General features: G+C 37.6%; 1 protein-coding gene across 4 annotated transcripts in view; it reads right to left on the bottom strand.

Annotated features, from left to right (window-relative positions):
* Positions 1–14,901, bottom strand: part of CNTN4 (contactin 4) — a 1,029,443-nt gene that overhangs the window by 209,526 nt on the left and 805,016 nt on the right. For all 4 annotated transcript variants that reach the window (XM_033210483.1, XM_033210481.1, XM_033210482.1 and 1 more), the window contains one exon: positions 5,408–5,605. In XM_033210483.1, coding sequence (XP_033066374.1) covers positions 5,408–5,605 — 198 coding nt within the window. The remainder of the gene's footprint in view (positions 1–5,407; positions 5,606–14,901) is intronic.

Raw genomic sequence — 14,901 nt, 5'->3', positions numbered from 1 at the left:
ATAAGGAATCACAGTCCAGACTGCTTAGCTGAAATGCCCAGGAAACAAGCTGAATATTGGGGAAATACAGTTATCCTGGCTACATGTGCTCTTAGCAAGGGAAATGACAAGTCTAGCAATTAGTTTAGCTCAGGCTTCAAACTCCTTTGTCTTGCTTTTTTTTTTTTTTTTCCTTTTCTGAGGCAGGCAGAGGATGTGAAATTTTGAGTGTGCTTCAATGATCAAAATGATTGTAAAAATTCTATACTTGCCTTGCACTTATCAGTCTAATATACAGTCACCAAATCCCAGATCTTGAGGAGAGAGAATTTCATTGATTTTACTCTCACAGAATAGATTTTAACAAGAATGTCCTCTTTATTTTGCAATCTCTCCTTGATTTATATTTCCCTTTTTCTCTCACCTTCAGAAAACAGCTAATTAAATAACCTATTTTCTGCTTAGTAACACAGTTTGAGTGTCCATTTTATGTACTCGAGTGTTAATGGAAAAGACATGAATTTTCACCATGCAGTGCTTATGGAAATTAAGAATGAGTGGGCATTAATGGCTGAAGAATGAGATCCTTAGTCTGCTAACTTTGTGATAAAATATTTTAATACAAAACATTTGTCATCTCTCTGAAGACATATCAGACAAATCAAGACAAATCTAAAAGCCAGGGAAAAGGCAGAGTTGTTGCCAGTTTTAAGTATACACGATGATTCTGGAGTGCTTGTGCTCCTGAATGTTTATTTCTTATTTTTTGAAGAGGCAGTTCTGTGTGACGTCTGTCCCTGGCTATGTCACAGTATATCAAAGTCAATATGTAATTACATCTGTGACTTGATAGACCAAAACAGATAATACCACTGAACAGATATTCTGGCATAAGTGCATTCGGGTAGAAGCCAGAGGGGCTGTATTTTTAAGCGATTTCTTACAAAATGCCACTGGAGCATATCTTTTGAAAGTTTCTTCATCTGTCAGTCTGGAGAGATAGCACTGATAGCTTTTGACAGAGCTAGTACCTTACCTACTTTTCTCTATAAGTTGATAAGAATTTTCAGTTTTATTTAATATAATGTAGCTCAATCCAACATATTAATTTAACATTTGCCATGTGGCAAGCACTGTGCTGGAGCACAGTACAAAGTCAAATGAAAATGATGATCTTTCCTTGATCATAATGTGAGCGAGGTAGGGAAGGCAAGCCGACATATTTGAATATACCAGATGAATGTTATGATAGAAAGATGGCCAAAAAAGCACAAAACAAGTAATTCTTCCCATTGCCAAGGGAGAAGTTATGTATTTGGTTTTACAAATAATGCTTAAAATAGTATTTTTGATTTTTCCCTTGCAAACCTGTGCAGTAAAACCATTTCAGTAAAGGGTATTCCCATACACTCAGCTGCTATGTCAGAAACCTATGTGTCATCCTTGATTTTCTCTTCCACTATCTCCCACATTTAAGGAATGAGCAGGTTCTGGCAGCTTTACCAGAAAACTATATCCTAAATCCATTTCTCTCTTTCTCTGCTGTTACTCCCTAGTTTAACCCGCCATCATTTCCCAACTGAATTAATTGCAGTAGTATTCTGATTGGATTTTCAGTTTTCACTCTTGTTTTCTGAAAGTCCATTTTCCACATAGCAGCTAAGCAATCTTCTTAAAAACATAAATCACTCTTTTGCATACAATTCTCTAACGGCTTCTCACTGCACAGGAAGTAAAATCTGGTAATTTCTCTATGGCCTCCATGTCCTGGTCCCTGACTCTCTTTTAACCTTAATTCTATCCACCCTCCACCCTGCTCAGTATGCTCCAACCATGCACCATTCTTCATGTTCCCTGAACATGCTGAGTGCTTTTTTTCAGGCCTCAGGGCCTTTGCATGATGTTAACTCAGCCTGGAAAGTCCCGCCCTCTGATCTTAAGAGGGCTGGTTTCTTGTTATTTCAGGTCTCAGCTCAAATGTCTGCTCCTTAGAAGGGCTTTCCGTATAAGGGGTAAGGAAAGGATCCAGTTTCAGCTTTCTACTTATGGCTAGCCAATTTTCCCAGCACCATTTATTAAATAGGGAATCCTTTCCCCATTTCTTGTTTTTGTCAGGTTTGTCAAAGATCAGATGGCTGTAGATGTGTGGTATTATTTCTGAGGACTCTGTTCTGTTCCATTGGTCTATTTCTCTGTTGTGGTACCAGTACCATGCTGTTTTGGTTACTGTAGCCTTGTAGTATAGTTTGAAGTCAGGTAGCGTGACGCCTCCAGCTTTGTCCTTTTGACCTAGGATTGTCTTGGCAATGCGGGCTCTTTTTTGGTTCCATATGAACTTTAAAGCCTTTCCTTACCCCTTATACGAAAATTAATTCAAGATGGATTAGAGACTTAAATCTTAGACCTAATACCATAAAAACCCTAGAAGAAAATCTTGGTAGTACCATTCAGGACATAGGCATGGGCAAGGACTTCATGTCTAAAATACCAAAAGCAATGGCAGCAAAAGCCAAAATTGACAAATGGGATCTAATTAAACTAAAGAGCTTTTGCACAGCAAAAGAAACTACCATCAGAGTGAACAGGCAACCTACAGAATGGGAGAAAATTTTTGCAATCTACTCATCTGAAAAAGGGCTAATATCCAGAATCTACAAAGAACTCAAACAAATATACAAGAAAAAAACAAACAACCCCATCAAAAAGTGGGGAAAGGATATGAACAGACATTTCTCAAAAGAAGACATCCATACAGCCAACAGACACATGAAAAAATGCTCGTCATCACTCGCCACCAGAGAAATGCAAATCAAAACCACAATGAGATACCATCTCACACCAGTTAGAATGGCAATCATTAAGAAGTCAGGAAACAATAGATGTTGGAGAGGATGTGGAGAAATAGGAACACTTTTACACTGTTGGTGGGATTGTAAACTAGTTCAACCATTATGGAAAACAGTATGGCGATTCCTCAAGGATCTAGAACTAGATGTACCATATGACCCAGCCATCCCATTACTGGGTATATACCCAAAGGATTATAAATTACTCTACTACAAAGACACATGCACACGTATGTTTATTGCGGCACTATTCACAATAGCAAAGACCTGGAATCAACCCAAATGTCCATCTGTGACAGACTGGATTAAGAAAATGTGGCACATATACACCATGGAATACTATGCAGCCATAAAAAAGGATGAGTTTGCGTCCTTTGTAGGGACATGGATGCAGCTGGAAACCATCATTCTTAGCAAACTATCACAAGAAGAGAAAACCAAACACCGCATGTTCTCACTCATAGGTGGGAACTGAACAATGAGATCACTTGGACTCGGGAAGGGGAACATCACACACTGGGGCCTATCATGGGGAGGGGGGAGGAGGGAGGGATTGCATTGGGGAGTTATACATGATATAAACGTCATGCACATGTACCCTAGAACTTAAAGTATAATAAAAAAAAAAAAAAAAAAAAAAAAAGAAGGCTTTCCATGGCTGTCTAAAGTAGACACCCACTGTGCCCCCTCTCCACACCACTGAGCTGTTATTTTATCATACTGGTTTACTGCTATCTAAAATAATAGGATTTTGGTTTTGTTTATGTTTGTTTCTTTGTGTCTGCATCGCCCAGGAGAATGCAAGTGCCTCCTGTTCACCAGCACTCAGCATAGTGGCTGTCACACAGCAAGTTCTAAATAAATGTATGTTAAATGGATGAATAAATGAATGGTTAAAATCTAAATTATTTGCTTGAAATTCCACATATAGTCTATGCAGTAAGGATGCTCAGACCCTCTCTTTAGAGCTGCTTAGTCTATAAATACTCTGTTCTGGAAGGTTCAGGTTCAGAGACTCACTTAGGCACAAAGTTCAGTGACAAAACAGAGGAAAAGAGTAACAAACTTGGGGAACAGAAATCTGAGTCCCAGTCTTGCATTTGTCAAGTTTTTCTTATATAAATTCAAATAAGAGTTGTTATAGTATAATGCAAGGAAGCACTGTGAGAGTTTAAGATGTCAGGCTCTGGAGTCAGTTAAGACATGGGTGCTGGGTGGAAATCTTGAAGCCATTAATTTTTAATGAATGTGGCTGAGCCCCAGTTTCCCCATCTGCAAGAGAGAATGTTTATCATATAATTGTTTGAGATTTGAATGAGATAATTCACACACAGTTCTGTGCACAGTGACTAGGCACATATTAAATGTCAAATAGATGTTTGCTATTAATGTTTTTGGCTGATAGTATCCTCACTCGTGTGATGTCTAGTTATTACTGTTCATAATGGAAGATCTGAATGTGTATTAGATAGTAAAAGGATTTTAAATGAATAGAAACCTGAACATGTCCACTATGACTGCTTAAATCATGATATCAGCCCTTGTTGAAGGGCTTAATTATGTCTTTGTTTGAATTTATTCAACAAATATTTATTGAGAATCTTCGATGTACCAGGCGCTAAACCAGGTGCAGCAGAGGTGGCTGTGACTAAGGTACTACATGTGCTTTAAAAAAGGCAAATTACTAGTAAGACAGATAGTGAAGCACACAGACAACTGTGATGCAGAATTATGAGATCTTGGGGGGTATGGTCGTAGACTCGATATAGAAGGTAACTGACACAGCATGGTTGGGTGGCAGCGTGGGCAAGCAGAGATGGCTTCCTGGAAACAGTGATATCTTTGAAGAAACTGGAAGAACCAGTATCAGTTATCCAAGGGAGAAGCTGAGAGGATGGGACTAAGGAAAGGAGGAGCATTTCAAGAAGAGGGAACAGCATATATAAAAACCCGTGGCGGGAAAGGGCATGGTACTCCTAGAGTTTGGCATACACGGCTGTCTTTACAAAGTACACGGTGATTTTTACTACACATTGTGAAGTCATTTAGGTAATTAAGAATATATGAATTTCATATATTTTCTTGAAATATTCTAATAGTGTGGGGAATTAAAACTTCTGTCTCAAATAAGCCTTGTTATGTCTACATTTCACTGTGGTGGGAACTATGCGTTCAGTATTGTAAATCCAGAGGTTATTTGGACAATTGGACACAGAATACTAAATTACATATAATTGATTAATGAGCTAATTGTTCAATCTTTCACTTCATTCTGACTGTGTATACAGCTTAAGTGGGAGAGAAACAAGAAATACCTTCCTTTGTCATTTATATTCACTTAAATCCTCATTCTATTCCTGTTGAGACTAGCAATTAGATTTCTAATTAGTTTTCCAAAGTGGATTCATGGGTTTATCTCTTACACAAGTGGAGAAAATATGGGTACCAAATATAGGCAGCATTAAACTTTTCTTACATTTAATTTAGACAATAAAGCTTTGTGAGCCAATAACATAACATACCTCCACATTCATCCTGTGATTGCAAAAAACACAATTAACAAAATTACTTAGAAAACTCACCATCATTTCTCAATATTAGTGGTGTAGGTGGTCCCAGGACCTTGTGGTTTGTCACAGTATTGGTAACCACACAGGTATAATTCCCAACATCTGATTTTTCTACTTTGGCAATATACAGATTCCCAGTCTCTTGAGAAACAAAGCGGCGATTATCCTGATAGGAAGGATATTCATTGAAGATCCAGGCATAACTCAACTCTGAAAGTAAAAAAAAATCTTCATTACAAATATGTCTTTTGGCACTGGAACTCTACTGTTTTCATGAAAGAAATGATCAGGTTAAAAATTTATATACTGTTGCCCAATGACTCTTTTTCAGCCTACTAAATATAGGTAGGAAGTAATCACAGTCCCCTATGGTATTTTACCAGGCTTTCTACCATCAGTCAATAAGGTTCCATTTCCAGAGAAGTAAAAGATCCACTGATAGCTGATTAAGTGATGTCCAACCTCTTTAAGTCAAGGGCTAAGCATTTATAGTTTGCTAATCATGTGTCAGGCACTATGCAACATGTATTGAGTAATGCTCAAATTACAGACCCAGGGTGTCTATAATCTTGATATAGTAATGCTGGAAGCCACCCTGGAAACTGTTTTGTTCATTTATTTTGTTTTATAGATAGTAATCGTTATATTACATCATAATGCCCCATACTTGCATAGTACTTTATGCTTTCCAATATATTTGATAGTTTTATCTCCATTAACTGAGAAACTAGCACCTAGGAACAGAGTAACTTATTCAAATTCTTAGCTCTAGTTAGAAACAGAATAATTCCTGAGTCTCAGTGCAGTCTTCTTCCAATGCCTCCTGCTGTCAACTCAAATTCTTTCTTCTCACTTGTGAGGTTGAATACTTTTCCATCATTTTAGTAAGACAGCAGTTTAATACTGTGGCAAATACTCATTAAGTCCACACTGACTGACTAGTTGACTGATTCCACAAATATACATCGTATTAAAAAAAATTAGATCCATGAGGGAGTGGATATGAAATAGTGATAAAAGAGCAACATTTTCACAGACACTTATCCCATAATATCAGTGGGATGAATTTAACAGGCAGTTGTATCTGAAAACATTCCTTTGAAAGTTCCAATTTTTATAAGAATTAGGTAAATGTTTTATGAAGGACCACATGATCTCATGCTTTCCATTTCAGAGAAGACCGCTAAATGACAGTGAGTTTAAATGATTTGCTGCAGTGAACTATTGTGCTCCAAGGAAATCAAACTGCTTCAGCTCCAGGCATTCCATGATTCCTCTCTTTAAAGTGTAATTTCCAGATTTGTCCAAAGCTAGAGAAGTGATATACTAGCTACTGGCACTGATTAGCCAACATGTCCCACTTTATCTTCAAAAATTACTTTGTTGAGGGGAGGGTGAGGGAACAACTAAATGCAATGGGGCCTCTGGTTTCAGAACTAGTTGGCTGAGTTCTTATATGTCACTTTTTCATATAATCATGAGCTAAAGCCTAAATGTATAAAGTGTCCTTGGAAAATAGCAGAAAGGTCACTTCAGTTTGTAGAGAGAACGCTAATTACTGTAAAAGCCATTTTTTGTACTGTAATCCTTCAATGTGTCCCAATTGTACTTGACCTCAACAACTGAATGTGCAACAGGAAGCATATTCTGCCTTAATAATCCACTGTTTACACACAAAGGAAGGGTCATGCAGATTGTTTTCCCTTTATCACTGGATTATAACGTTTCCACATGTATTATTTTAGAAAGATATAATTATGTTTATATGAGAATGGCTAATCATTTTATTTACGAATGTGCATGTAATTATAAGTAACCCCATGCTGATGTCAAGAGGATACTCAGTGTAAATACGCAAGTGCTTTCCAGAAAGCTGGTTACTTCCTCAAGAAACAAAAATCTAGGGGAGGAAAAGCCTCTATAATACATTGTGAAGAAGTACTATCCTGTATGGTAGGCTTTTAACAAACAGCATAGCAATGCACTCCTTACGTACTCAATATGTGAGTTTCAAGCAAACCTAGTCATCTCTCAGCACCTCAACTTTCTCCTATGCAAAATGAGAAGATTTCCTATCTCCTAATTATTTGTAAGAGAGTTTTAAGTATAAATTAGCACCTCCAAAGTCACATGATGGAAGTTAGAATGTAATTTACCAGCACAATATTAATCAACCCGCATTTCTCCAAGGAGAGTTGAAAGCAAATACAGGAAACTCCTTTTTTTTTTTTTTTTTTTTTTTTTGAGATGGAGTTTTGCTCTTTGTTGCCCAGGCTGGAGTGCAATGGCATGATCTTGGCTCACTGCAACCTCTGCCTCCTGTGTTCAAGCAATTCTCCTGTCTCAGCCTCCTAAGAAGATGGGACTACAGGTGCCCACCACGACACCTGGCTAATTTTTGTATTTTTAGTAGATATGGGGTTCCACCATGTTGGCCAGGCTGATCTCGAACTCCTGACCTCAGGTGATCCGCCTGCCTCAGCCTCCCAAAGTGCTGGGATTACAGGTGTCAGCCACCGCACCCGGCCAGGAAATGATTTTTTTTTTTCCCTTGCAATATTTTTCAGAACTCTCAGTAGTGGCTACTGGCTGCAAGGCTCTCTGATTTCTGCAGGAGACTCATTTAGCAACTAGAAAGTCAATATTGGGAAAATGGCATCTGCTTCATTATTTTTCTAATTGGAGAGGAACAACAACAACAACAAAAACAAAGTAAGACTAAAGTTCAAATCTGTGTTACATAAGGGAAGCCATTTAAACTTCATTTTCAGTTTCTTGGTCCATAAAATGAGGACAATTTAAAATGTGATGCAGGTACGTGGTGAGGATCTGATTATGTGAAAGCACTTTGAACTCTCTAAAGGGCTGTACAGATGTTATTATTGGTGTTGCACTTCACCAGGTTAATCATTATAGAAGTAAAACCTTTTTATTCAATTAACATGTGGTTTGATCTAATTAAAAATAAGTTGATTCCTTTCGCTTCCCTGTTTATGTGACTTAAGTAACTTAGTGAGAGATGCAAACACCCAGAAGTGCCTTGTGCAGCATTTCCTAAACAGTGGTCTTCGATGATTAATTCTTTGTTTTCTACTCCCACATCCCTAAAACTCAAAGGGTTACATGATCAAATTACTTTGAGAAGTACTGGATTAAACAAAATAAAATGGAGTTTTAACTTTTTTCTTTCAGGACTGGCAAGAGATTTTGACATGCCAATGTCCTTGAAACTCCTTAGAGAGTGTTTAAGCATCCAAACTTATTTGCTCATGGAATTACCACCACCACAACCACCTAACCCTCATAGCTCAAAAAACCTAGGTTGGGAAAAGCTGTACCAATTAGTTCAATTCAAAAAACAATAAGTAGAATATAAGGATTATTAACTGTATTACTTCAGTTTCTGCAAAATCATTAACATTAAATAGAACAACAAACAACAACAACAAAATGTTGAATTAAAGTTGTAATGTTTCCCCAATTGTAATAACAATATAGCAGTGTAACCATTTCTTATGCTGAAATAAAAAAAGAAGAAGAAACCATAGTTGCCAAGAAGAGCCTCAAACAGAAGATGCTAAGGAACCTAACCAACATGGTTCAACGTCTAACGTTTGTAAAGACTGTTGAGTCCTGTCCTGAAGTGGAAAGGTCAGCAGAAAAGTCTTGGCTGGTGTACTGGTGAGAACATGTTGGGCTAAGCACTAAGCTCCTAAAACAGGGGAAATCTCTCACCAAGACATTAACTTAGTTTTTTTCTCAATCAAATATCACCACCTGGAATATTGTAGTTTTATTTGTTTATGTCTTCAGGGCAATCAGGAAGGAGCAGGAGGAATATAATGTAATGAGAATGTAGACATCAAAGCAGGCAAAGAGTGTAGTAAAACTAAAACATACACAACGAATTGCTTGTCCTATTTCTTCATTTAAAAGATAAGAAAATTCTGAGGTCTAGAAAGGGTAAGGTTGGAGCACCAAAAAGGGGTGAGGCAGACTATAACCTACTCATTCTAGCTTAACTCTCATCCCAGTGTACCATCTAGGAAAAAGTAAGCGCTCTGGACATTTGAAACCAAGATCTGGTATTGTTCTATCGCTCAAAAGACAATTGAGATTTCCCTTAAGAACCAAAACCTATTTTTATCAGAGCAAAACATTAATCCATTGGGTTACATGAAACGTTATCAACATTCTGAAAAATAAAGCCAAGTAAATAAAACAAAATAAACTTTTATGTGCTGCAACTTGCAAGAGTGTATCCCACTCAGTTTGATTTCCTTAGGGCCTTTCATGCAATATTTATACTCACTCAAACTTGACAGATTTCTTTTGATAAGTTTTCACACACTAATTGCTCTGGAAGTGACAGACAGTTTCTGTCCCATTGGCAATTTGTAACAACTGAGTAAACAGATACTTGGAATGCAATACATTAAATAGATTGTGAAACTTCTGGTGCTCAATTGAAAAATACTGAGGCTAGTTGTATTGTGATACTCATTAAAGAAGAAAGGCCTAGCAATGGTTTTTTTGGTTTGCAGCATCCAAATCTATTGGAAATGAACTCTGAAGCTCTCTTAATTGGTTCTTTTTTTTCTATATCTCTAAGCCAACAACAAATGATGTATGACTGTTATTTTTAAAAGAAGACACCAATCAAGCAATTTTCAAATCCAGGTACTCATTGAACAAATTACCCAAATGATCAATCAGAATTCTCTGGATGGTTGCTCTTTAATTGTTCTTGACACCAATTTATTTCTAGAGCTATATTATGCTTCATTATGTTCTGAGTCATATCCCAGTAGTGGCAAAGATGTCAGTTTTCAAAGATGCCTTTCTTAACCTCAAAGTTTTAAACCTGAAAGGGCTCTTCGTCCAACTTTTTCAATTTTACATATCAGGAAACTGAAGTCTAGAGAAACTGTATGAGTGGATCATGATTACACATTTGACAAGTGGCAGGGATGGGACTGTGGGGTAGCCCCAGTATTCAGAAGAGCTGGTTCTGTTAGGAAGCCATATGTTCCTCTGAAAGTGCATTTTGGAGCCAGAAGAAATCAGTTTTCCTTATCTATAAATTGAGGGAGTGGGATTACATGATGTTTCAGTCTCTTTCATCCTTCCATACATTCTATATGTATATCATCAAATCCAACACGCTCATTTGACAAATAAGGAAAGAAAGATCCAAGGAAACCCAGTAACTTGCTAGGAATCACATGGGTAGTTATTGGGAAGGTCAAGAACTAGAACGCACATATGCACACACACACACACACTCTCTCTTACTAATTTGATTTAAGCTGTGTTGTATTTTGTAGAAAGAAGATATTAGCGTTAAGTCAGGAGACATGGATGGTAGTCTTTGCATTATAACACATTTTGGCTTTAATAAATTATTTTAACAGCATGATAGAGTCTCCTTACCTTTAGATACTTTTATCAATATGTATCCTATTTTTTACACAGTGTTTGTGAGGTTGGATTTAAACGGATATATAATTCTAAGAAAGTAGATGTGAAAAGTGTATTTTAAGTGATCTTCTACAAATGAAACGGGTAAAACGAATGTATTCATTGGTTCATTTGTTGGTCAAATATTTACAAAGCATCAATTGTTTGCAAAGTGCTTGCACTGAGCTCAGTGCTGAGATGGAGAGCTGTGCTGGCAAGTGCTGGAGAGCAGTTACAAAGACAGGGGTTGGAATCAGTTAGTGTGCTGAGCAAAGGGAAAAATGGCATAAGTCCATGGAAAGATCTCTGGAATTGGTGTCAAGAGACATGAATTGAGTCTTGGCTTTGGTACTTAATCAGCTGGAAAGTAATTTCTATTCCTCAGTTTTCTCATCTGAAAAATAGGATAATTAAAAGAATACCTTCCCTGCCTAAACCAAGAGTTACACTGATCACCAAACATATTAATGTAAATTCTTAGAGTTTCCTGTGGCATTTTTTTCAACAAAAAATATCTTCTTGTAAATGGATTGATATCTTGTCTTTCTCTGACCTTTGTGAAACAAAAATGTTATAAATTGCGAGCAACCCAAAAAATTCCCTAAGAAAGTAAGAATTATACCAGGAACTGCAAGAACTAAATAGGATTGATGATTGTGCACAATAAACAGGTAGCAGGAGAAGGCAAGAGTGTTTGGTTTCAGAGGAAACTAAAACCACTCATGTCACATGAAAGATCTATGAGCTCTCTCAAGAAGAGAGTGACCAACAGACTTTGGATTCTGAGAGAGGGAGCTTCTGGATGACATTTCTAATTATACTAAGACACAAAATGATAAATATAAAGTCATATGTGAGCTGTCATCCAGTGAACAATGCTTTGGGAAACAAGAGTGGAGGGGCAGTGTCTGAGATGAGCTGAGATCTGAAGGTGTGGAAATGGGAGAGATACTGTACCTCTATTAATTAGAAGACAGACTAATGAGTATTTAAACCTATAATGATGGTAATGACCCTCTGCAGCTTAGGTTGTTGAAATCATGACTGTAGCTGTCAGGACCTCTATTACAAATACTTTGTGGTCCAGAGAACTTTGTTCAGACAGGTCCCAAGCAATGAGCAGGACCATCCAGGGTCCAGACACTGCTTTCATTTTTTATTAGTGCTGAGTAGAGCAGGGATGACAGATAAGTGTCACTTGGACCACCAGTCACCACTCCTACACCCATGGCTGACATTTATAATTGACTCTGCCAGACACAGACTGAGAATCATTCTCAATACAGTGTTTCAGGCAATTACCTCCAATCAATTTGTGTTGGCACATAAAGTGAAAGCTTTTCACCGTCTTCGCAGTGCTGATTTTGGAGAAATGAAATGGTGCCCATATGAGGCAAGGATTAGATAAGGCCTGGTACTAAATCTCATCCAATCTTGTGCCAGGTATTTCTAAAAATAAGCCTTCCAGCTAAGAGACTACTTGCTTTGTTCAAGATATTTTTAGTACATGCTATTTACTTATTCAGATGTGGCAGTGGAGGTGTGGAAAAGCAAGATGGCAAAAGGTGTATTTTCTGGTCAGGTATACAGTTCTTGAATATGTTCAAGTATGACTTATAATATCCTCCTCTTACATGTAACTTCTTATTTTCTTGCCTCTATTTTTTGGGGGGTAAATTGGGCATTTTTCTAGGGTGTAGATTTTCTTTAAGAAATTGTGGGTGGAAATTATGGAATTTAACTCAAAAGTAATTTAACTCATTGTTTAGGCAATAAGCCAAATATGAGTATATGACAAAATAGGACATACAACTTATATGATTTTTAAAGGTAAATGGAAAGGCTTCAACAAAATCTTGTACTTGCAGTCAATGGCTTCAGCATATAACTCTGCATTCCCTGTCTCTCCTCTGCTTTCAGAACTGTATCAGTGAGAAGTTTGAGAACTATTGCCTAGATCTGGAGTCAGTAAACTTTGTATCCTCCAAGGGAAGGATACAAAGTAAAAAAAAAAAAAAAACCAGGAAAGCATCCTTTTTGTTAGCATGTTCCGACTGGAGTGGAGGCTGGAAAGTGACAGTGCACAGAACAGACCTTGAGACTGACAAGTGGATGTGTCTTTTATAGTTTCCTTATGTTATGAAACTGAAAATCCAAAGGCAATGAAATGTTGAAGAGATATCTGCACTCTCATGTTTATTGTAGCACTAGTCACAATAGCCAAGATATGGAATCAACCTAAGTGTCCAAGAGTGGATGAATGAATGAAGAAAATGATACATATACACAATGGAATAGTATCTAGCCATAAAAATAATAAAATCCTGTTATTTACAACAACATGGTTGAACCTGGAGGACATTATGCAAAGTGAAATAAGCCAGGCACAGAAAGACAAACAGTGCATGATCTCTCTCATATATGGAATCACAAAACGTTGAACACATAAAAACAGAGAGTAAGATTGTGATTACCAGAAGCTGGGGAGCAGGGAGGTTGGAGGAATGTTGGTCAAAGAATACATAATTTCAGTCAGACAGAAGGAGTAAGTTCAAGAGAGCTATTGTACAACATGGTGAGTATAGTTAGTAACAATGTATTCTATTCTTGAAAATTGCTGAGAGTAAATTTTCAAAGTTCTTGCCATGGAAAAAATGGTATGTGAGGTAATGAATATGTTAATGAGCTTGATTTAGCCACTCCATAATGTATACGTATTTTAAAATGTTGTATGCCATAAATATATACAATGCTTATTTGTCAATTAAAAATAAATAAAAAACTCAAAAAATAAATTAAAAACTCAAAATCAAATACATATCTTGATACTGGGCTTTTCTTGTTTTCTTTTTCTTTTCTCTCTTTTTTTTTTTTTGAGACAGGGTCTCACTCTGTCACTTAGGCTGGAATGCAGGGGTGCAGCCTCCACCACCTGGGTTCAAGTGATTCTCCCACTTCGGTCTCCTGAGTAACTGGGACTACAGGCGTGCACCACCATGCCTGGCTAACTTTTCTATTTTTTGGTAGAGACAGGGTTTCACCATGTTGGCCAAGCTGATCGTGAACAACTGACCTCAAATGATCCCGCCATCATGGCCTCCCACAATACTGGGATTACAGGTATGAGCCACTGCACCTGGCCTTGATATTGGGCTTTTCTTGAAACAAACACAGTCCTCAAATATCACTCCTCAAAAGCAATCTGAGTTATACAACGCAATTTCTACTGTAACAAGTGGCTCTCAAATTTGAGTACGCTTCACAACCACTAGAAAGGCTTCTTATAACACAAAAGGCTGCATCTCACTCTTGGAATTTCTTATTCTGGAGGTGGAACAGGGAGGGATAAGAATTGTAAGTTTCTAGGTGCTGCTGATGCTGTTGGCCTGAAGTCCATACTCTGAGAAACACTGTTTTAAAAGATTTGACTACATTAGGCTCTCATTCCGTCAGGCAAATGATTGCCAAAGGTGAATAGCAGCTTCCCACAGAGGGATAGGCACTCAGTCTTCAGTTTGCTATAGCCTCTACCCATTCCCTACTCCATATTCCAGTCCTATATGAATCTGTAGGCAATTTAGGTTGTGGCCCCTGCTTTAGGATACAGACACAAAGACAAATAAATGGAATTGACCCTTAGTTGCATACTTTTGTTGGTATGAAAATGGTACTGAAGAAAACAAATATAAGCTAATCTCAGTATTTTGATGCGATAAAAGTGGGGTGCTGAAACCATACAGAACTGACATTAGACCCTTGCCTGATTGTGATAAAGAATGGCCCAGACTAGCCTGGGCAACATAGTAAGACCACATCTCTACAAAAATACAAAGTTAGCTGGATATGGTGGTTCATACCTGTAATCCCAGCTACTCAGGAGTTTGGAGAGGCTGAGGTGGGAGGATCGCTTGAGCCCAGGAGGTCAAGGCTGCAGTGAGTCATAATCGCACCACCATACTCCAGCCTGGTCAACACAGTAAGACTATGTCTCAAAAAAACAAAACAAAAAATAGATGGCCCAGTCTGTTCAGTGTGGTCAAACCATC

This window comes from Trachypithecus francoisi, unplaced genomic scaffold (assembly GCF_009764315.1).
Source record: "Trachypithecus francoisi isolate TF-2019V2 unplaced genomic scaffold, Tfra_2.0 Lachesis_group0, whole genome shotgun sequence".
In the NCBI taxonomy this organism is placed as follows: Eukaryota; Metazoa; Chordata; class Mammalia; order Primates; family Cercopithecidae; genus Trachypithecus; species Trachypithecus francoisi.
This window is presented reverse-complemented; position numbering and strand designations above follow the sequence as displayed.